The 24,606-nt window shown below is 37.5% G+C and overlaps 1 protein-coding gene across 1 annotated transcript in view; it reads right to left on the bottom strand.

The window, feature by feature from the left end:
• The window catches only part of LOC119867047 (junctional adhesion molecule 2), a 60,434-nt gene that overhangs the window by 20,945 nt on the left and 14,883 nt on the right, over nucleotides 1-24,606 (bottom strand). The window contains exon 2 of the mRNA XM_038581269.1: nucleotides 4,194-4,259. Within this exon, the coding sequence (XP_038437197.1) occupies nucleotides 4,194-4,259 (66 nt within the window). The remainder of the gene's footprint in view (nucleotides 1-4,193; nucleotides 4,260-24,606) is intronic.

Genomic DNA, 24,606 nt, shown 5'->3' with positions numbered 1-24,606 from the left:
TTTGGGAGTATTCCACATAAGGCAATAGCCAGTGCCTAGATCCGAAGGCACCAACACCATGACTTCCAGAATGTGAGAAACATTAAGTAAACTGGAATCATGGGATCAACATCTGAGGATAAAGAACTCCAGATGAACTGAGAAGCTAACCACCAATGGACTCTCCTCTCTTTTCAGCTAAAATGGAACACTCATGATCAATATAATCTTGTATGTAGCCTGTAAAGTTATTATACCATAAAGTAGTAGTTTAAGGCACAGCGTTTTGGAATTAGACCTCTGCTATATACACTACGCGTGTGATGTTGGGCAAATTACTTAACCCTTTTTGAACATTATGCTCGCATTTGTAAAAGGGAAAAAATAACAATATCATCTCACGAAGTTATTGTAAAGATTAAATGAGGTAATATATTTATACTCTGGGTGTGCATGGTACTTTGCACATGGTATGTAAGTAATCCATCAATGATTATTATTGCTCTCACCCTGAGAAATTTCCTTTAGTTGCAGTTGTAAGTATGCCTTGACATGAAAGAAGCCCACACTTTACACAACCCAAATTTACCTAAGAATCACTCAAATTTGAATTAAAACGTTACCTTTGAGAGAGCAAAGAATATGACATAAATTATATATATATATATATATATTTTTAAGACTTTATTTATTTATTTACGAGAGACATAAAGAGAGAGGCAGAGACATAGGCAGAGGGAAAAGCAGGCTCCCTGCAGGGAGCCTGATGCGAGACTCAATCCCAATACCCTGAGATCATGGGCTGAGCCAAAGGCAGACAATCACCCACTGAGCCACCCAGGTGCCCCATAAATTATATTTCCTCTTTTTTAAAAAAAGATTTTATTTATTTATTCATGAGAGACACACAGAGAGAGGCAGACACAGGCAGAGGGAGAAGCAGGCTCCACGCAGGGAGCCCAACGTGGGACTTGATCCCAGGACTCCAGGACCATGTCCCAGGCCAAGGCAGGGGCCAAACCGCTGAGCCACCCAGGGAACCCTAAATTATATTTTCTCAAAACGAGGCACTAAAACATAATAGTGCACCAAGTTGTTTTGTTTTTGTTTTTTACTAAGATGATCATTTCATTGCCAAAAATATGTTTCCTTTGGATCAAGAAAAGACAATTCTTCGTTTAGAAAAAACATTAGCAAAAATTATTTTCATGTAGCAAAATGGTCACTTTTAGAAATCTCATCGCTAGAAATCACTGTGAATTTTAATTTTTCTAGGATTCTGTACTGCTCATTATCTTTTGATTTTATTCTCTGTGCTCAAGTTGAAAATCATCACAATTTTACATAATGCCAAAACAGAACTGATACTACCAAAACAGTTCTGAAGAATTACCAAGAAATTACTTCTGTGAATAAAAGCATGCTATTAAACTGATTGATAGCTTACAGCATTGGACATTGGACATAAAGGCTGCTCATCTAATTTATAAGCCTAGCAAAGCTTCTCTCATTTCAGTCTTGTTCTGTTCTTGGCACCACTATGGGAAATGATACAAAACAGCAATACTCAAAAGAAGGAATTAATTCGTGATTTGTTGACATCAGAGAGACAAGAGGCAAAAATGAATGAATTAGGTGGAACATACCTATACCATATACACAAATCATAAAATATTTCAGACTTTAACTAAAATTAAGTCACTGCATGAAATATGCTACAATTAAAATGTGTTAGAAGATAGAAATTTATTTTTGCTTTAAGGACAGTCAAGTTGGAATGATTGGGGCACCTATAAAACAGAATCAAAATATAAATTTTTTAAGATCTATTTTTTTAAAAAGAAAGAGAGAGAGCACATGCAGGTGTACACACAGGTGAGTGTGTGTGGGAGGAGGTGGCACAGAGGGAAAGAAGCAGACTCCCTGCTGAGCACAGAACCCCATGTGGGGCTCAATCTGAGATTATGGATCATGACCTGAGTGGAAACCAAGAGTCAGATGCTCAACTGACTGAGCCACTCAGGTGCCCCTATAATTCTTAATTAAAAGGAGCAGAGGGGAAAAAATAGAAAATACTTATTCAGGAATATGACTAACATTTGATTGCAATAAATATAGAGGTTTTTTTTATATTAAAAATAAAACATGGATTAAAAAGTAACGTAAGGGGCAGCCTGGGTGGCTCAGCGGTTTAGTGCTGCCTTCAGCTTGGGTCGTGATCCTGGAGTCCCGGGATCGAGTCCCACGTTGGGCTCCCTGCATGGAGCCTGCTTCTTCCTCTGCCTGTGTCTCTGCCTCTCTCTCTCTGTCTCTATGTTAAAAGTAACATAAATGCTAAAAGATTTTGGTTTGGAGTGATGGAAATTTTTGGAACTAGACAGTGGTGGTAGGTAGACTGTGAATGTACTAAATGCCACTGAATCATTTGCTTGCATGTGCTAGCTTTATGTTATATGTGAATTTCGCCTCAATACATTTTTTAAAAGTAGTGTAAGACTGTAGAATATAATTTTGCATCCTAATTGAGATGTCATGCTGTAGGGCCTGGATGCTGATGGGCGGGGTGGGGGGACAGGGTTGTATATTCATGGTATCCAGCTGGGCCCAACAGTGAGAACCTCCAGGAAAGTACAAAATAGGACAACTCACTTCCTTCGTCCCTTACAGAATCCTGGCCCATCTTTTCCTCTCACTGTGTGATCCCTCTTTTGGCCTTTTGCTCATCTCCTTTTCGACATCTTGTCTGGCCCTGTTTACCTTCCCTACAAGTGCTCCATACCTCTACTTTACTCCCAATCATTAATTTGCTCTTCCCACTTCTCTGCACTTAAAACTAAATGTCTTATTACTTTAATTATGTAACATATTAGGACTTAATTAACTGAAATAGTGATTAAAGTGATCTGTTATCAAGTGATGTGTTACTTGTGAGTGGCAGGCTGATTCTTAACATATTTTTATGAAAAAGGACATATAACACTGTGTGCCAGGCACCACCGTAAGTACTAGTTAAATACTAACCTACCTAATTTTCCCACCCAGTTCTGGTCTTTAAACTTTGTTTCTTTCCTTTGAACTCATCTCACCCAACTGCAGAAACCTAAGATTGCAGTTGTAAGATATGAGTTCACACACATTTGTAACTTCTTTCTTAAATGTTTACCATCTCTGGCCTATACAAGCATCATACCAAGGACATAGTAATTCTTCTGGTGTCCTAGTATTACTGTTTGAAGTAAAAGAGCCTTCAGAAACGTTGTAGGTGGTCAATATTTGAAGTAAACTTATAAAAGCCCTTATAAAGTTTTCCTTGGTTATTTTATTAGTCCTAATTTTTTTTAATTTTTTAAAATATTTTATTTATTTATTAATGAGAGAGAGAGACAGACAGACAGGTAGAGGGAGAAGCAGGCTCCATGCAGGGAGCCTGATGTGGGACTCGATTCTGGGTCTCCAGGATCATGCACTGGCCTGAAGGCTCCTAAATCACTGAGCCACCGGGGCTGCCCAGTTCTTAAACATTTTTTTTACAATTGTGGTTAAATACACGTATCTTAAAATTTACCATCTTTTTTTAACATTTACCATTTTAACACTTTTTAACATTTTGCCATCTTAATGATTTTTAATAATTCAGTAGCGTTAAGTATATTCATTGTTAAGCCACCAATGTCCAGAATTTTTCACCTTGCAAGAGTGATACCCATTAAACACCAGTAAAACCATTATACTATTATGGCCATTAAACACCAACTCCCTATTATACCCATTAAACACCAATTCCCTATTATAAATATATTTAAGAAGCTAAAATAAATAACAAAAATGGCACCCCAAAATAGGCTATATTAATGTTATCTTAAGTACATTAAATAGAGTAGAGTTTGCAGCGTTAATTTCCATTTGCTATATCCAGCTGGCTGGAAACTTTGCAAGACCTCCATCTACCAGTTTCACAAATTAGATCTGCTTTGTTGCAGATAATTTACGCAATTAGAGGCCCTCTTTGTACATCAGGTCTTCGTTGAATGTCCAAAATTTCCACTGAGGAGGTGGAGAAAGAGTTCTCAAGTGGAAACAGCACAGAGCAGCATTTCAGAAGGAAGAATTAGTGCGAGGTAAGGCAGAGGGTTCAACAAATAGATAATATCACATGCGTCATATTTGCGAGTCATTTGAACAACACAGTCCGTGAAAATCATAAGTTACTCTACCTTGATACTCTGTTGCTGTGACCACTTGATGGCCTTTTGGAGCAGAGAATCCATAGGCCTTATGATCTGAAAGATTAAAACAGATAGAATAATTAAAATGGTACCAAAGGCCACTTGCAAATATTTGAATGGAATGCAACATTAAAGAAAACTGGCCTAAAGTTTGGGGACAAATTCACACATTCATAAAGCCTAAGTTTTAAAGTATCAAAATAAGAAAAACCAAGCCAAACCATATATGTCTTTTCCATGTTCTGTATTGTGGTTTCTGCTTTCCTTTCACAAAGCAAAACCCATGAATCTCTCAGGGCCCCATGACAGACAACACAATGTCATAAGCCTGATTATGAAAAGCTCGCTTGCTTTCTTTTTCTTTTCTTTTCTTTTTTCTTTTCTTTTCTTTTCTTTTTTCTTTTCTTTTCTTTTCTTTTCTTTTTTCTTCCTCCCTCCCTCCCTCCCTCCCTCTCTTTCTTTCTTTCTTTCTTTCTTTCTTTCTTTCTTTCTTTCTTTCTTTCTTTCTTTCTTTCTTTCTTTCTTTTCTTTTCTTTTCTTTTCTTTTCTTTTCTTTTCTTTTCTTTTCTTTTCTTTCTTTTTTTCAGATTTATTTATTTATCTTAGAGATAGACAGCACCTGCAGAGGAGAAACAGAGAAGCAGACTCCCCACAGAGCACAGAGCCTGACTGGATACCAGGACCCCCAACTCCCTCCACCGCCGCAGATCATGACCTGAGCCAAAACCAAGAGTACTATGCTCAACCTCAACTGCTCAACCTCAACCAACTGAGCCACCTGGGCACCCCAATCCTGCTTGCTAAATAAGTGATTTTATCCTTAATTTAGCCTAATATGGAATCTAGCACCTAAGGTACTGCTCCTTTAAGATAAAAGCTCATTATTTTACAGTTAAATTGCTTTACCAACTTACCCCTGATTATACCTACATCATATAGAAATGGGTTATTTAAACATATTTGTGACTAGGAAATATATATATATAAAATACATACTGTATATAAGCTTTGCATATACAAATATGATGAAAAATGCAAGTAGAGCATCTTTATTTTTCTCCGAAATATTTCAATGATTTTCCAGGATTGGTATCTAGGGTTGAAATGACTGACCAATTATGGTGGCTGATGTTATCTGATACTAATACGATGACGAAAATGATGAGATAATCACCTTCATAAGTTTATATAGAATATTTCATTTCATTTTTTAAAGATTTATTTATTTATTTGAGAGAGAGAGAGAGAGAGAAGGGGCAGAGTGAGAGAGAGGGTCTTAAGCAGGCTCCATGATGGATGATGAGGCCAGGCCGATGGAACAATCCTGAGACCATGACCTGAGCCAAAACCAAAAGTCAGATGCTTGACTGACTGAGCCACCCAGGTGCCCCAACAATAGTTAACATTTATTAAGCACTTAGGCAACATTCCCAGTTTTTTGCAAGTATTAACTTATTGAACTCTCACGACAATTCTTTGTGGTAGGGTACACCATTTTTATCCATCTGTTTTGCAAGTGGGGAAACTGAGACACAGAGAGGGTAAGAAACCTTGGTCAAGGTTATACAAGCAGTAAGGAATAGGTCTGGGAGTTGAACTCATCCAGTCTGTTCCTAAAACCCACGTAGTTTATTACTAAACTACTATCCTGGGCCCCACATCGTGTTTCCCCCAAGCCGAACTATGAGGAAGCACTGCAGATTCACAAAGATGTCAGGTAGAAAGGTCTACTGATCTAATGAAGATGGACTAAGGTGAGAAATTGGGGGTTATAATGAAGATTTCTGAAGCACAGCAGGAAGGCAGAAGCTAGGAGGCTGTGACAGGAGAAGTGGTTCATCCTGGTAATCTCAATGCGGAGGGTTTCTCAATCATGACACTAATAACATTTGGAACCAGATCATTCTTTGTTGTGGGAGGGCTGTCCTGTGCATTGTAGGATGTGGTGCAGTATCCCTGGCTTCTGCCCACTAGGTGCCAGTAGCATCTTCATCTCCCCTATGGCAAACCCAAGTCATGACAACCAGTGTTTCCAGACCTTGCCAAATGCCCTTGGGGGTGGGGGTGGGGAAATCGTATTTGATTGAAAATCTCTGCTTTAGACTAAACAGCTAGGCTGGTTTGAAGAACCAGGAAGAGAAATAAACAAATAGACTAAAGGAGGACAAAAAAACCTTGAGTTCAAGGATTTCAAAAAAAGCTCCCAGGAGACCAGAATTTCTTGGGTATGAAATCATTGATTACATTTCTGGGAAGGGGAGAAAAATGTTTCATATAACATGCCATCTTTGATTTATTCATCTATAGGTACACTGACATGTAAATTGTGATGCTGTGCTAGACTTCCTCATTCCTAAGGAATACATGCTATTTTGGATAATTTTTTTCTTTCTCTTTCCCTTAGAAGCCTGGATAACAAATATAATTGAGAAATTAAAACTCTTAAAAACCTACAGGCCTCAAATGTCCAGTTCTCCTGTTTAACATTGTTCAACTATTCAGGTTCTCTATCCCTAAATTGCAATCTTCATGAAGCAAATTGGCAAAGCTGGTGTCTATCTATGTGAAGAATGGAGAACTGAGTGGATTGTTTTCATTGACAGTTGTAAACATATTTATATAAAGCAGTGGCCTGAGGGACGCCTGGGTGGCTCAGCGGTTTAGCATCTGCCTTCGGCCTCAGAGCATGATCCTGGGGTCCCGGGATCATGTCCTACATCGGGCTCCCTGCAGGGAGCCTGCTTCTCCCTCTGCCTATGTCCCTGCCTCTCTCATGAATAAATAAAAAGAAAGAAAAAAAAGCAGTGGCCTGCATGACCCAGTCTTAGAGAGATACCAGGTCACCAAAAAGTGATTTCAATATATCACTTTTGCTTGTATATTTAAAAAAAAAAATCATGAAGGGGTCCAAGCAATCTTTTTAAGTATCCCTCTTTCTACCACATACCAGAATATGTCCCACAGTCCTCTGAACTCCACCCTCACCCCTATAGATCTTTCTTTTCCACTTTCTCTTCTCCTTCCCCATTTTTACTTTATTTTAGCCCAAAGGCAGGGTTCAGATCTTCAGAAAACAGAAAAGCCAGGACCTCATTTGTTCACCCTGAGTCCTACCTACATTTACGTGACACGATCGCTGAACATTTTTCCAAGGATTCTGATTCCAAATCATTATTCTGTGAAACTTTCAAAACACACTTTGAAGCCTCTTTTCTCCTTTAGCCATGCATAAATTAGTGCCCTCAGAGCAGTTCTGTTTCTGACAGGCGTTTCTTGTGATTTTTGAACTATTTTAGTACATTTTTTAAACAAAACAGTGAAGACTCATATTCCCTAGAAACCAGTTGAGGGGAAAAGTAGAAGAAGATAATCTTTGTTCCCTCACATCATAATATCTTTGAACTTTTCAAACACTACACTGCCTACTGAGAATGTTTATTTTCTTCAGCATGCTCGTGTTTTCTTTCATTTGAGGCAAACGTTAGTCCAACCCAAGACTGGAAGATTTAGGACTGGGTCCAATTATTTTCTCCTTTACTCAATTCTAGTTTTCTACTTGCTAAAATGTCCTTTGAGAAAGATTTCTTAAATTTTCAAAAATCACCTTAAAAGTTCTATGGAAAATAATAGCTGTTAACTCAAGAATTTTATTAGTATCTTCAGAATTTTTATATGTATATATCTGAATAGAAAAAAAATTGTTCCAAACACTAAAAAAGAGAGGACTGATTGAATTGGCAAAACTATGAATGCAAAACTATTATAAAGGAGATTGGTTTTGGTAAACTAATAAATAGATACTACTTCTTGGTACCTGAATATTTAATTCTGCGATTTTAAGTGTTGTTTTCTAGTTATGTTGCTTCCTCCGGTTCTTTTTACTTCAAGATCTGCTTTTCAATTAAGTAAAAATACTTAAGATGTGTGGTCACCTATAATGAACTTATTTAAACAGAAAGTTTCGAATCTTAAAAATAAAACAGTAAAAGATTTCTACCTTGTTTTAAGCCTTACTGGTCTTGGAATTCAGTTTTTTTCTTTTTTTTTTTTTTAAGCTTGAACCCAATAACTTTACGAAAACAAAATGTTGGAATTTGTACCAACATTTCACTAACAGATGTTAGGAAGAGTCTCTGTTGGCCGCTTTCTTGAAGTGATTTTTTTTTTCACCTTTCCAGAGTGAGTTTAAAAAGAAAACAAACAAAAAATTGTCATGTAGGTCTGCTGGTTGAGGTCAACAATTGTTTTAAAGTTAGCTACAAAACATCTTTAATAGTTTTGGATGTGTTCCAAAATCACTGGCAGAAGTTCATAAAATGAGGTTAAGAAATGATTATTTCCATAACGGCTAACAGCTCCAAGTCAAGTAATCCCTAACCAAATGAAACCTTTTGTGCTTCTTCCCCCAACTCTAAGAATAAAATTTCTTACATTGTCTATCAATCATCTAAAATATTCTTGTGTGACCAAGGATAATGTAGAATGACTAAGAATAAGTATTTGTATTTAAACACAATGTTTAAATTTACTATACAAGTGTTATTTAAAGTAACACTTTTAATTGGAAACATGATTAGGAAAAATTGATGTGTTACAGAGGTTTTTTGTTCTAAGAGTACATTACAGAGAGTACCATGGTAAAAGCAAATTATAAAAACTGTGGATATGAGTTATTTCACAAGTTTTCAAAAATGAAAATTAATAGCCATGTGGTTTTGACAATCACTAATATACAATTATTGTACTAACAAATATAGAACAGGGCAGAGGGCTAGTAGTAACAGATAAAATAATACAATCCAGTATTTATCATGGATAAACATTCATAGGGTAGAAAGTAACCCAATGAAGTAGGAATTAGGAGTTAGGTTAATATACTCATCTATCTCACTATTATTTGACTGTAGTAGGTCTAGGGAGTAAGGAGAGAAGGAGAGGGTAGGGAGTGGGAGAGGGAGGGAGGGGAAGAGAGAGACACACAGACACACAAATCCTTCTGATCTCTCAAAATGGACATTTTGGCCCCTGCTTTTTTTTTTTTTTTTTTTTTTTTTAAGATTTATTTCTTTATTTGAAAGAGAGAGAGCATGGGAGCAGGAAGCGGGGCTAAATCCCACAAACCTGGGATCATGACCGAGCCCAAATCAAGAGTCAGACATACCCAACCAACTGAGCCACCCAGGGACCCCTTCTGGCCCTCCCTTTTAATAAGATAAAGGGAAATCATACCAAAGTGCAAGGAAGAATAAAAGATGTGCTTGACTTTAGAGCTACCTGTGGCTGGTGGCGTGGTGAGTTAATGATGACCTAAAGAATTAAAGGGTGATTTTGACTATGAATAAATTTTCCCCTTAAGAACCTAACATCTAAGTAAGATGTGACTCCACTGTGTTAAAATCCTCATTTGACAGATGTGACAATTGAAAGAGGTCCTGGCTCAAGGTCACAACACTGGAAAGCAGAGAAGCAAAGTTGTGTATTTATATCTAGTTAGTTTGGCTCCACAGACCTTTCCTCCTTCCTCTATTCTCAGATCAGCATAAGGCATCGTGAGAAAGTCCTATCAAACATGACTCTGTCAGACACTCTGAAGATGGCTTCACATCCATTTTCATTCTTTAGGGCTGTAAAGGTATTATGCAGAGAGTGTATAATTAATTGTTATTTTAACAGAGAAAGTGTTAATAGGCAAATATTTATGGTGAATGAACTGATTTGAATAAAATTTGCATATTTATTATATACTGCACAAAAATTTTATGCCCCCTCCTCTTTTCTGTTTTTGTTTTGATTTGTTTTTTAAGTCATTCAAAAAAAATGATTGAGTTCAAAAAGAATGATTGGTGTGACTTGGCTCAGGTCATGATCCCGGGGTCCCAGGATCAATTCCTGCAACAGGCTCACTGCAGGGAGCTTGCTTCTCCCTCTGCCTATGTTGCTGCCTCCCTCTCTGTGTCTCTCATGAATAAATAAATAAAATCTTAAAAAAAAATGATTGGTGTTTCAGAATTGTGTATATGGTTGTTTTCATATAAGTTACATGCTTTAGTAAATTTAGGAAAATTTTCAGGGCATCCTCTTACCCAAACAGCTGAATGATTAAATTTGGGGGATTATATTACGTAGAAATAAAATAAATAAAATAACTTCTTATAGTAAAATAAATTCTCAAAAAAAATTTGTAAATGCTCTTCAAGAACATCTTCGAAAATTTAACAGTGGCCTGTGGTATTGGAAAGCCATCAATGGCTGAATTTCTCACCAGGTACTCCCCACTAGAACATGAAAGGAACAATTTTAGGATTCTGAGATCTTTCTCTAATATTCCCCAAGGCAATCTCAGCCAAGCACAATTTGCTTACTAGTGGCATTAACTATAGATTTCAGATAGATGGCAATTGTCAACTCAAATCCAGTAAACACTCTCCAGCAGACAAGATTGAAGGAATGTCCTCTTCCAAGATTGATGTTAATAAGAATCACATACTCCGTGGAAGGCGTGGGTGTTGACCGTTCTGTGTTCTGCAGGTTCTCCCTGAGATTAAGGTGCCAGGAAGCAATGGCCCTAAAACTTTATTAATGTAAAATAAGAAATCATTACTAAAGATGTCATATTAGAAAATAGACAAATGGTGTAAAAGCAAAGAACACTAAAATGGAAGAGATAAAGAGTAATAAACCTGAGTGTCTCTCCTCACTAATTGACTCATGTGGTCTGGACTGTGTCTCAGGTATATCCTTTCATTGGAGATGGCACATCAGGTTTGATAGCTTGATGACATTTTAATTTAAGATTATTCACTGCCCTTTAATCTGAAATTGTAGTTACTAACTCCTAAATCTCAAGATGGCTTTTCAAGATTAAAAGTCCAGAACCATCACCAGTATTTGATAGTTGTATTTCTCAGCAGAAATGGACATATTAGTATAATTGTCAAATAAATAGTTTTTGAGAGCAGATATTATAAATCCTATCTCCAGAGGTGTTTTTTTAAAATATTTTATTTATTTATTCGTGAGAGACAGAGAGAGAGAGAGAGAGAGAGGCAGAGACACAGGCAGAAGGAGAAGCAGGCTCCTCGCAGGGAGCCCAATGCAGGACTCGATCCCAAACCAGGATCATGCCCTGAGCTAAAGGCAGATGGTCAACCACTGAGCCTCCCAGATATCCCTATCGCCAAAGTTTTGATCAGCTCTGGGCAAAGAGAGAAAAGCAAGTTTCTGGATCTGGGTTCTGGTTCAGAACTCTGGTTCTGAACCACCAAGTTGTGAGAGTCTGGGAATTCCTGCACAAAATGTCCTAACAGCTGATACACACAGATTACTCAGTGGCTTTGTGGGTCAGGGGATAGTGAAATGGTTATTGTGCAGTCATTTGATACGTATAAATCCACTTAAGCAACATATGTGAGTAGAACTACCAGCTACTAAGCTCTTTCCACCTTGACCCTACACAGATGTTTGTTTTAAACTCTTTGTACCTCCAGAGTCTGATTTCTCTGCTTTACTGAATGAATTTGGGGAATCACTTTGATGCATGCAATATTTTCATTTTTTGAAAGCACAAACATGCAGTAATGAATAAAAATTGAGTTTTACAGGGATTAGCACAGAATGTCAAACACATTTTCTAATATTTCTAATGTGTCAAATTTATAATCTGCAAAGGAAGTCATCTTTGCATTTCTCAGATGAAGATAGAGTACTGCTAATGTTTTAAATCTTTTTTTGAATTAGAAGATTTATAAAATATGATGAATAAAAACATAAAGGAAGGAAGACTGACCGTTAATTTAGTAAGACTTAAGCTCTGGGGCTCTCCCTTGTATAGCACCCCCTAAGGCCTTAGGGGTTATCCTAGCAACGTGTGCACATTTTGACTGGGTGGCTCAGTTGGTTTACTGTGTGACTCCTGATTTCAGCTTATGTCATGATCTCAGGTTGTAAGATCAAGCCCCACATTGGGCTCTGCAGTCAGCAGAGTCTGCTGGCAATTCTCTCTCTCTCTCCCTCTTCCTCTGCTTCTCCCCTACCCAGTGAATGTGTGCTCACACGTTCTCTCTCTCTCTCTCTCTCTAAAGAACAGCAACAACAACACAAAAGCCAAAAACCAAAAAACTCTCAAGAATAAGATTTTGGGGGACGCCTGGGTGGCTTAGCGGTTGAGCATCTGCCTTCGGCTCAGGGTGTGATCCTGGGGTTCTGGGATTGAGTCCCACATCGGGCTCCCTGCATGGCACCTGCTTCTCCCTCTGCCTATGTCTCTGCCTCTCTTTCTGTGTCTCTCATGAATAAATAAATAAAATATTTAAAAAAAGAATAATATTTTGGGGGTACAATTTTTCTTAGAGCTCTAATAATCCATCTTCACACACAATTATGGGCTGCTTCTTATTAACAGGTTTATTTAGTTTTCTATACTTGACCACCTACAATAAAAAAGTGATCTCCAGAGTTCACTGCCTGATAGATGAACCTTTAAAATATTAAAGATTTTATATGACCAAACACTTAGCATACCTCTACCTTCTCCCTCTCTCTTAAATTTCAATTCTGAAAACATGGGGGTTGTATGAATTTTACTTTTCAACTCTCCTACGGGATGATGATTCATAAAAGCTTATGCCCTTATAGTTTGTCCATATGTTACTAATTAAATTCTGTTACCATAAGTGCTTCCAGAAGAGATTTGAAATCTAAGAGAAACCCTCCCAGCTTATTGTTGCTTCATGTTTCCTTTGATTAGTCTTCAGGAAGCCAAAGGAACAAGAACGATTTCTTGTGAAATGCAAAACATGGAAACAATGGTTTGGCATTTCTTAACTGTCATATTTTACGACTGTCAGGTAAGACTCCTCAGAATTAGTTATCCTGATTTCTCAGGTGCTTTACAACCAAAGAGTACAATTTCCCTTCTCTTTCCACAAACACGGTTCTCTGACTCACTGTTTTTATTTCAAAACTGGTTCTACACATCCAACAGTGAGCTAACACCAAAACCTCCTCTTCAGGGCCAGTCATCTAGACCATAAAAGAAATGGTTTAATGAAAATCTGTGTTATGGATTGAACGTTTGTGTCCACCACCACACTCCCCTACCCCCCGCCCCACACACACACTAAAAAATCCCTGCATTGAAATCCTCATGCCCAGAGTGATGAGATTAGAAGGTGGGGCCTTTGGAAGATGAGTGGGGCCTTCATGAATGGAAATAGCACCCTTAGGAAAGAGACTCCAGAGACCCCCCCCATCTCGGCCTTGGTTGGACCCAACAAGAAAGTGACAGTGCCTAAGCAGGAAGCAGGCTCTTACCAGATACTAAACCTGCCATCACCTTGGTCTTGGAATTTCTAGCCTCTGGAAGTGTGAGAAATAGATATTGTTTCTGAGCTACCTGGTGTATGGTTTTTCCACTGTAGCAGCTTGAACTAAGACAATCTGCATACATTCAAATCAGAGCTGCACCCCGAGTGCAGGGTCAAGAAATGAGTATGTGCCATTAGAGATCCAATTCTTGAAATTTATCCAGATGAAGTATTTAAAAATGGGCAGAGGTATTTGTGTCCAAATATGGTGTAAAAAAAGTCTGTTTCCCCCAAATTCAGGTGAGCTTGTTGTTTGATATCCTGTGTAGCATGATGATGACCACATTTGTGACAGAATCAACCAGATATTTTGAAATACTGTAGAGTCAATCTTAGCAATTTTTTGATGAAGTGGTGTCGGAGCTGACTTCTCATCTAATGGGATAAAGAGTTAAATAGCATGGTACAACCAGCAGCACTATTTTCAACAGCTTGGCATTTGACTAAATATTATCTGAAATCAAACAAAAAGCAACATTAGAGTCCAGATGGGTGAAGAAAGGGTAATCTGTTAGAAATGTGGCCCAAGGCTTTATTACAGTTGGGGTCAGAATCATTCCTTGTCTTCAGGAAGTCACAACTGATAGAGATGAAATGAGACCTAGCTAGCTTTGAATACTCAGGGCCGTGAATTACTGGTCACATCGCCTGGGGCAAGCCTCCGCCTTCACCTCCTAAACCTTAGTTTCCATTTAAGTAAAATGCCTTCCCTAATAGTGCCTTCCCTAATTGGCTATAAGATTAAATAAGGTATGTAATTGCTTGGCCTACTTCCAGGCACACAGTAGATTCTCTACAAATACTTGCCTCTGAGCTCTCCCCTCTCATTTGACAGTGCTTTTTTATCAATGTGACCAATGCGAGTTTAGTGTTTTACAAATAATTCCACGATAATCATGTATTAGGATGGATTGCAAAAAATAGAGAATGAATTGCTAGGGTTATAGATTTTTCTCCCTTCTTTCCATGATTAGCACGAAGTCTTCATTACAGTGACTGCTTAGAGCAACAAGTCCTGTGTTTAAACTTGACCTCTTCTTTATGCTTGCTGTGACATATTTGGGACAGCTACAGCCTCTTCGGGCTGTGCCTCATCTTGTGTAAAACCTGATTTATGCCGTTGAAGCCTTCCCTAACTACTTTCATTGACACAGCTCACCACACCGTTCATCTCCATATCACCTTCTACACCTAGCATCTAGGACGACACACTTCCCTAGCTTTCCTTCTCACAGGTCTTATCCTTATTCATCTTCTCCTCTCTGCCTCTCTGCTTTCTCCTTTAATGGGGTGATCCAGGCTCATGGCATTGAACACCCCCAGATATAAACAATTCCCAAATATATACCTCCAGTCTAGATGTCTCTGCTGAACTCCGGACTCAGATTCAAATGCCTATTTAATTCTGCCACTTGAAGGTTTAACAGACATTTCAAACACTATGTCCAAATCTTATCTTTCTCTGTAAAGCTGTCCCACTTACCCCAACTCAGATGATTGCAACTCTATTCTTCCAGTTGTTTGGCCAAAAATTCACACTTATCCTTAATGATTCCAGTTACCATAGCCCATATCCAATTCATCAGCAAATCCTATTAGCTCTCCCTTCAAAACGCATCCAGAATTACCTCTGACTACTTCCATTGCTACCATCTGGTCTGAGCACCATCATCTCTGCCTGGATCCCTGCAATAAGATTCCTGATTGGCTTTCTATTCTTGGATAGAATAGAATTCCTGTCACTCTAAAATCTAATTTCAATGCATCCACTACAGTGATCCATTAAAATGCTAAATCAGATCATGATGCTCTTGCTCAAAACCTAGGGCCAGCTCTCCATTTCCCCCAAAGCAAAAGTAAACACCCCCATAATGGATTCTACACTGGCCACCTTCTTCCATAGTGCAACCCCAACTCCATCTGACCGTTTTCCTTCCAAACTCCCTGATTTCCTTAATCCTGCTTTGATTTTCTTTTTTTCATAGTGCCTATCACCTTCTAACACACAATATAATGTACTTATGCACTGAAGGCAGGGGCCTTTATTTTCTTACCTATATCCCAAGGATCAAGAATTGCTTGATTTGTAGTAGATACTAAATAAATATTTGCCAAATGACTGGAAACAAAGTTAATTATGGAGAAAATGGAAATGAAATATAAAAAGCTATGCTTAATTTTTTGAATTGAAGGATGAGCTACACAAGATTAATCAATGAAAGATTCTGAAGCAGCTAATCTTGAAATTAAAACCACCTTATCACATCACTGTGTAGAATTAATTTTCATATTGCGCTGCAGCAAAAAATTACAAAGTAGTAGCAGCATGCAGTATGTGGAATAGTTACCTAAAATGTGATTTTATTCTATTACTTTTTAAAGGTTTTTTAAAATTTATTCATGAGAGACACAGAGAGAAATGCAGAGACATAAGCAGAGGGAGGAGCATGCTCCCTGGAGGGAGCCTGATGAGGGACTTGATCCCAGGACCCTGGGATCATGCCCTGAGCCAAGGGCAGACACTCAACCACTGAGCTACTCAGATGCCCCTAAAGTGTGATTTTTTTTTAATTTTTTAAAAAGATTTTATTTATTTATCCAGAGAGACACACAGAGAGAAAGAGGCAGAGACACAGGCAGAGGGAGAAGCAGGCTCCATGCAGGGAACCTGATGCGGAACTTGATCCCGGGTCTCCAGGATCACACCCTGGGCCAAAGGCAGGCGCTAAACCACTGAGTCACCCAGGGATCCCCTAAAATGTGATTTTAAAAGCCATAAATTACTGTTCTTATTTTTTAAAAGATACCGTTTAAAAATGTAGTTTTAAAATCCTAATTATAATAATACAAGGTAAGTTTTATTTTTTAAAAGTAAAATTACTTGCTTTAAAAGCTTTTTTGATATGTAATTTAAAATAATTTAAAAGTTTTGATGTGTAATTTTAAAATAACTATATATAATATATGTAATATCTATGTAATATATATATAATTATATATATCTATTGTGTGTGTGTGTGTGTGTGTGTGTGTGGCATCTTGGATGGGCCAGAATGTCCAGTTATGTAGTCAAACATTATTTTGGATGTTTCTGTGACAGTGTTTTGGGATGAAATTGACATTTAAATGGACAGACCTTGAGTAAAGCAGATGGCCCTTCCTACCTTGGGTGGGCTTCATCCCGTAAGTTGAAGGCCTGAACAGAACAAGAGACTGGCTTCCCCTGAGCAAGAGGTAATTCTGTCAGAAGACAACCATTGGACTTGAACTGCAACATTGGCTATCCCTGGGTCTCCAGCCTGCTGGCCCACTCTGTAGATTTTGGACTTGCCTGCCTCCTTATTACCATGAGGCACGTCCTCAGAATAAATCTTTTTATTTATATACACTTCCCATTGGTTCTGTTTCTCTGGAGAACTCTAATACAAGCACCATCATGAATTACAATAATAAATTAATTTGGGAGTGTCTAATAAAAGTGCGCTTTGCATCTTAGGAGTTCTTTTAGGAGGTTCAGCATGACTTTTAAAAAATGTTTCATTGTCATTTATGTCTCAAGAAAAGTGATCTAGAACAATCTTAAGTAGTCAAACTCTCTCCTCTAAGCCTTAACAAACACTTTCCTCTGAGCCACATCTATATCCTCAGGGACAATGGATAGTCTTCCTTATCCTTTTCACACAGCCTTCTCTTGGAGGGGAGGTGTACAGAGGAGTGGAGGCTGTCTCCTCTTCATTAACATTCTCTCCAAAAAAAAAAAAATTCTCTCCAATCTTCAAGGCCTCTTCTCAGTCTTATCACTTCTAGAAAGTTCTCCTGTCAAAGCTCTAAGCAACATCTTGACAAAATCCACTTTGATGAAATTAAGTAGCATTTTAAGACTTGCCAATTTGATAGTTTTTGTGACACCATTCTCTCCTGGTTCTCTTCTCTGATGCTCCTTTCCTTTCTCCTCTTCCTCAGATTGGCCACTGACTCTTAGCATTTGATAGAAAGATGAGGTCATGAAGGTTTGAGAAACATCCAGTCAATATGTTAAACAAGAGTGCCTGGCTGGCTCAGCTGCTAAAACATGCGACTCTTGATCTTAGGCTTGTAAGTTTGAGCCCCATGTGGGGTGTAGAGATCACTTAAAAATGAAATCTTTGGAAGAAAAAGAGTTGAACAAAATTCTCCATTGTAGGAGGTATTAGAGCCTTGAACATGCTAAGGAGCATTGTGACTCTCCAAGGGGAAATATAATTTAGAGCATGAACACTGGAGTAGAAAAAGAGAGGAAAAAGCCCAAGAGAAACTTCTGTAGAAGTCTGAGAAGAGGTAAGGGGACACAAGAAAAACTAGGGCAGAATGATGTCACGGAAGTCAGGGGTGGGCAGACTTTCAAGGAGTGTCAACAATATTGAATGTTCCAGGGAGGTCAAGTAAGGTTTTAATGAAAGTAAGCTGTGAATTTAGAGGCTAGCAAATCATTGGTGATACAATGAGAGTAATTTCAGTGGCATGGGAAAGGAGCAGACTGCAGCAGGTTGAAAGGTCATTACAAGAAGGGAGATAAATCCAGATCACCAATTCAAGAGCTTTATTACAGAATCATGGTGAGCTTTTTTTTGCCACTGCAATTGTAGGGACTTGAACATGTTTGTAGCCCATGACTGGAGAGAAGATAAGTTGAAGATCTAGAATGGATGATGGGACACAGGCCCCAAGGAGACTGCAGGAATAGCATTATGGGCACAGGTAAGAAATCAGCTTTCAGTGGGAGGGATGGCTCTTTGGTTCCGGATGGAACTTGCTAAGGATGAACACAAATGTGCACAGGTTTCAATGCAACTGCCTCACTCCTACATGAGGTACCTGCTTCCAACATAATCTGATCAGATTTATTTTTTTTTTAAGATTTTATTTATCTATTTGAGAGAGGGGCAGAGAGAGAGAGGCAGAGGGAGCAGCAGACTCCCCGCTGAGCAGGCCTTAATGATAACTTCAATAATTCTTTCGTAATATTAAAGGTTTATAGCCTCTTTGCACAAAAATCTAAAAGTAATTTTCACATTGCATAACTAAACTGTCACTGTAACTACATATAAAAGGAAAAAAAAGAAATATATTTTGGTGAAACAGGTGCACATGAACACAGTTATTCTTCAGTGCATTCTAGAGTCATTATTTTAACATTTTTTTCCATTTAATTTTTTTCTCTCACATCAGCTAAAAATTAACCCTGGAAAGGGAAAAACTGCTTCCCTAAAAATAGAATATATAATAAGTTTCCTATCTTCTATAGACTGAAGAATTTACTGCAGTAATGAAATACATGTAATTTGCATCCATTTATTTTAATTGGTTGGTTTTCAGCACTACTGGAACCTCTCTTTTTTTTTAAAGATTTTATTTATTTGAAAGCGAGAGAGTATGAGAGAGAGAGATAGTGAGAGCACAAGGAGGAGTGAGGGAGAGGCAGAGGGAGAGGCAGAGGGAGGGAGAGGGAGAAGCAGACTCCTCACTGAGCAGGGAGGGCTTGATCCCAGGATCCTAAGATCATGACCTGAACTGAAGGCAGACGCTGAACCAGCTGAGTCACCCAGGTGCCCCAGACCCCTTTTTCTAATAAATTTTTGATGCCCCTTTACTATCCTGAAACACAATTTATGGATAATATATGTTTATGGGTTTATATGTTTATATGCATATATGTATACACACATATATACATATATATGCATGTATAAAATTTGGAAAGCTAAATATAATGTTCCCTTAATATTAAAGAGAAAGAAAACAATATATAGTAAAATATTAAACACTAGAATACACAATGATAAAGAATTCAGGTATTAGTCTATATTTACAATGTTAAACTGGACTTAAGAGAAGGAGACCAGAAGCCATTCCAAATGGTACAGGAAAATAAAGAACAGTCTTAAAAAAAAAAAAAAAAAAAGAACAGGCTTACTGTGGACATTGGAATAGAAGCTTGTATATTTAGTTATGCATTAAGGCTGTGCAAAAGAAAAAAATTCTCTTTACAGCTAAATTAGTATAAGCTATTCGCTCAGATAGCTATAAAGTTTTCACTTATACGGACATGAAGTGGGACAGGAAAATCATGAAGGATGCAGGATGAGGGACACAGGAAGTTGTTTATTTTACACTGGCACACAGATATTTATCAGCTCTGGTCTCTGCCCAGCAGGTGTATAGCACCCAACCATCATTGTAACAATCAAACAGGTCCCCAGAACTCCACAACACACCCCAGGGCAGTAACCCCCATTGGTAGCTCCCCATCGAATTCCTTGAACACACACTTAGCTAATCGAAACCTAAAAGCTTTGCATTACAAACTGAGTGTTCTCCACGTACACAGCTATCACATGGCCTATAAAGTTAATTTTTTTGAGAGTAAACCTATGATCACCCACATTCCATAGGTGGTACTTATTCTCACAGTGAAACCTCAAAGGAGGTACTGGAGAGGACCCAGGATTTTTTGAGGCCTTTTTGGTACCTTTCAGTGGCTTTTCAATTCTGTTATTTTCTCTCACCTCTTTTGATTTTTAATTACTCCCTGCTCCCAATCTAAGCCCAATATAATTCTTCCTACTCACAATATGCTGTATTTCAAAGGATAACATTTTTAACGAAGAAACATTTAACCAATTTTGATGATCGAACTGGGATAATTGGTGTCTCTTAAGTCTTATCTGTCAAGAATACTATGCCTGAAGATATTTCTTTCTTTCTTTCTTTTTTTTTTTTTTTTCAGGCATGTTCCCCCACATTCTTAAATGATTTTAAAGCTCTCTGATCCAAATCTTTAATAAAAATCTTTGAAAAGGCACACATATTGCGAAATCTTAACCCAGTTTTCTTTACCTTCAAAGATATAACACAGACACTCATCTTAATTAAGCTGCAAGTGCCTGAAGCCTAATTAGGAATCCTGGACTCAACATTCTGAAGAGTCCCAAATATTTTCTGACTGATCCTGTTCCCATGGAAACTAAAGTTGGGAAGTAGTAAAAGCCAGAAGAAATTACAAAATAGTACCACAGAAACTAGCTAAAAGAGTTATTCTTCATTTCAAAGTAAAGGAAAAAAAAATCCCTTTGTCCTACTATCAGATAAAACATAGCAATTTAAAAGGTACTACATATAAAAAATTTAGGAAGTGTGTGATATATGAAAATATTTATTTTTGCTTAGGACAATATTCATGTTTTTCTTTTGATATTAACTTCTAGGAAAAAAGCCAGAAAATTATGGGGACTTTTTCTATTTTCCTTTTAAATGATCTGTGATGCTACAGTGTGACTAAATTTGATAATAAATCCCTCAACAATATTAGCTGAGCTCATGTTTGGGTATTTTTCCCTTTTAGCTAAACAATATTTTCAGATCATGAAATATTTATTTAGGGCTTATGGCTAGCAGTGCTTTGATTTCAACTTGAGTTGTGAATGCAGAAGGCATGTGTATATGTTAAGAAACAACCAAAAGAAAAAAAGAAAAGAAACAACCACGCTACAAATATACTAAATTTGAGTCATTACCCACATGCTAAATGGAACACTCCAATTATTTTCTTATTATGACAGAAAAAAATGAGCCATCCTTGCAGTGCCCCTGCGGGATACCATATGCTGATTTTAAATCCATACAGGACAAGACAGAGGCTCCCTCTCTTCTCCTGGTGCCTTTATAAGAGAACACCAGAAAAGAGCACCTTCGATCGTCCCTGAAAATCTCCTCAGCCTTTTACCTTTCCTTATACTTTCCTCCTCTCCCACGTAGGATCTGGGGTCAGCAGTTCTAACCTCTTCAAGTCTTGCCTCTGTGTATCCCTACAAATATTCCAAGCCTCTGCTTCTCATTTCTGAAACCCTGATAACAATAGTCCTGGGTACCTCATTGGAATGTTAACAGGAGAATCAAGTAATACAATTCTTTGTCAATCATAAAGTTCCTTTCAAATGCTAATTTTCTCTAGTTTTTTAATCCCTCAGGTTAGTCATAGCTTCACTCTGATCTCCCATCATTCTTCTGGCCTCCAGATAACAACTGACTTGGCAAAATTCCTCCCTGCTTCCATGACACTGGTTCTGTTCTTGTCTATTATTTCCCTGGGCACTTTCTCTTCATTGTCTCTGCTCTTTTGTATTCTCTAACTGAGCACATTCTCCAGAGTTCAGTCCTCTGCCCCTACTACGAATCAACCTCTGTGTATTCTCCCCTAGAATGTCTTCTCCTGGCGTGAATCTACCTATTTTTGTTTACCACTTAAGTACGGGGGATAGGTACAGAGAGAATGGATGCTTTCATCCTCTTTCCAATGCTCTAAAGAGACATTTTTAGTTGGATATTTTGTTGTCTCCTGATATATACAAAATAATCATTCCTTCTCAATTTAAGCACTATGACTTCTCTGGTTCTTCAAATTTACAAACTTGAAATGAACGGTTTTGATATCTTTGATGTCCCTCCATCTTTCTCATCAACCACTAAATCTTACAAATTTCTATTTTGAATGTCTTCCGGATTTAAGTGTTCCTAAATAATTTTGGCAGCTGTTGCCTTAATCCTCTACCCTTTTACCCAATACTTGGGCTATAGTTACCTCTTGCCTTCCAAGTCTATCCTATATGTAAGCCTCAAAATTATTGTTTACCCTAAATACCATCTTTTTGGTATTTTTGGTATATTGCTTCACTGTTCAAGACTTCTGGCAACTTCCTGATGACGACTGCATCAAATAGAGACTTTATACATAATATACAATCAACTCCATGAATACCAAGCCATTTCTTGTGCCTTTTCAAAATAAAGCTCTGTGTTCTAACCAATAAGAAATCTGAAAGAGGCAGTTTAGAATGAAAACAAGTTCTCAACACCACACAAAATCATTTTACCATCTAAGTATGGTACATTTTTTTCCCAGTTGAAAACAAAATGTTAAATTATGAAGAACTCTAATCATCATTATCAAACCCCCTCATTTTACAAATAAGGAAAATAAGATCCAAAGAAAATAGTTTTCTAAAGCCTTATCAAAAACGAAGGGCGGAACTGACACAATCTTAGTTCTTTGCATCTCAACCTCCATTTTATTTATACCATACATTTTGCTTCTTTGTAAATAAGTAGCATTTATGGTTTGAAGTTTAAGGAGATCCTTGACCCTCCAATTGAGACATTTTACCTAGACTTTTAACTTACAAATGTAAGAATGTACCACTACCAAATAGACTGAGAACTCCATAATTTATAAAATTAATCAATTTAAAAAGTGAGGGTGATTCTACCCACCATCCCAGTCAGTGTGAACATGCCTCCGAGTTCTGTCATGGAAAATGTAACTGATATCTTTCAGGTAAAAGATGAGTAACCATCATTCCTTGGAGAAAAAAAAAATACATTCAACACACTTATTGGTGAGATAACTTTGCTCTCTAGAAGAGGTATTTCTTCCAGATGTCCATCAACAGATGAATGGATAAAGAAGATGTAATATATAATACACACACACACACACACACACACACACACACAAAGGAATACTACTCAGCCATCAAAAATATTGAAATCTTGCCATTTGAAATGACGAGGATGGAACTAGAAGGTATTATGTGAAGCAAAATAAGTCAATCAAAGAAAATTATAATATGATCTCATTCATATGTGGAATTTAAGAAACAAAACAGAAGAGCATAGGGGAAGAGAGGGAAAAAAATCAAACAAGATAAAATCAGAGGGGGAAACAAACCATAAGAGATTCTTGATCACAGGAAACAAACTGAGGGTGGCTGGAGGGGAGGGGGATGGGATAATTGGGTGATGGACATTAAGGAAGACACATGATGTAATGTAATGAGCACTGGGTGTTATATAAGAGTGATGAATCACTGACCTCTACCTCTGAAACCAATAATACCTTATCTGTTAATTAATTGAATTTAAATTTTAAAAAATAAAAATAAAATAAACAATAGAAGTTATTATTTCTGTATCCCATTTCTAAAATTATTTGTCCTTTTATTTTCTAATAATAAAAAATAAATTTCCTCAAATCTTCTAGTCTATGTAATGAAAAAGGCTGTCTTGACTGATCTCATCATCAGTGAGAGATTTTAGTAGTCACCAAAGATGAATAGTTGAATATGTGGAATGGTGCAAGCTAGAGGGACATGACTTGTTTGTTCACATAGTTAGGACTCTATATATAAATTCTATTAGAGGAGTATGATGCAGTCTTGCTTCTATGATAAAAGTAAGAGGTAATGGGATGAGAAGTGAAGTGGAACTCCTGCCTCTATTAACGTCTATATCCTCTTGCTCATGAATTCAGGGTGTATTTGGGGAAAATGTTATCCCATATAGAAATTGCTTCTGACATAAATGACTACAATGAGAGTGTGCATAAGCTGCTGACACAGGCTCTGGGCAGCCTCTAAATGCCTTTAATTCTTTCATTCTTCCCCCACAACCAGAGTCTTCTCTAGAGAATCCCTAGAGCTTTGGGGTCTTCAAGGTTAAAGGAACTCTGGGAAATTAGATCTTACAAAGACCTCATTTGGAACTTGATATTAAGTTTTAATGATATAGATTTGAACATTAAATGAATATTTTAGAAAATGTGAGCAGTTTCAAAATGTGCTTGAGTTGGTATGTTAAATGCTAGATAGGCCCTTCCTCCCCCAAACAAACAAACAAACAAAAAAACCAAAAAAAACCTGAAGTAGTCTCTCCTGTTGTTTGGAAGAGCCAGAGGGTTGACAAAAGAGGCTTGATTGGACTGGCTTCCGTTAAGTAAATGCAAGAGAAAATTTTTAAATTTAATCAACTCCCTTTTTTACATTCACCTTTTTTTGTTATCAGTCTATGACTGTGACATGCACTCATCTAATGGGTACTTTTACATTTTAGGGAATAAAATATTAAAGTCCCTTTCAAAGGAACTGAAAGGTCCTTGCTACATTATGAAGAAAAACATAGCTGTTATGCAGATTTACTAACAGACTTTGCTGTATCTTTGAATA

This window comes from Canis lupus, chromosome 31 (genome assembly GCF_011100685.1).
Source record: "Canis lupus familiaris isolate Mischka breed German Shepherd chromosome 31, alternate assembly UU_Cfam_GSD_1.0, whole genome shotgun sequence".
In the NCBI taxonomy this organism is placed as follows: domain Eukaryota; kingdom Metazoa; phylum Chordata; class Mammalia; order Carnivora; family Canidae; genus Canis; species Canis lupus.
The sequence above is the reverse complement of the archived record's forward strand: the minus strand, read 5'-3'. Positions and strand labels throughout refer to the sequence as shown.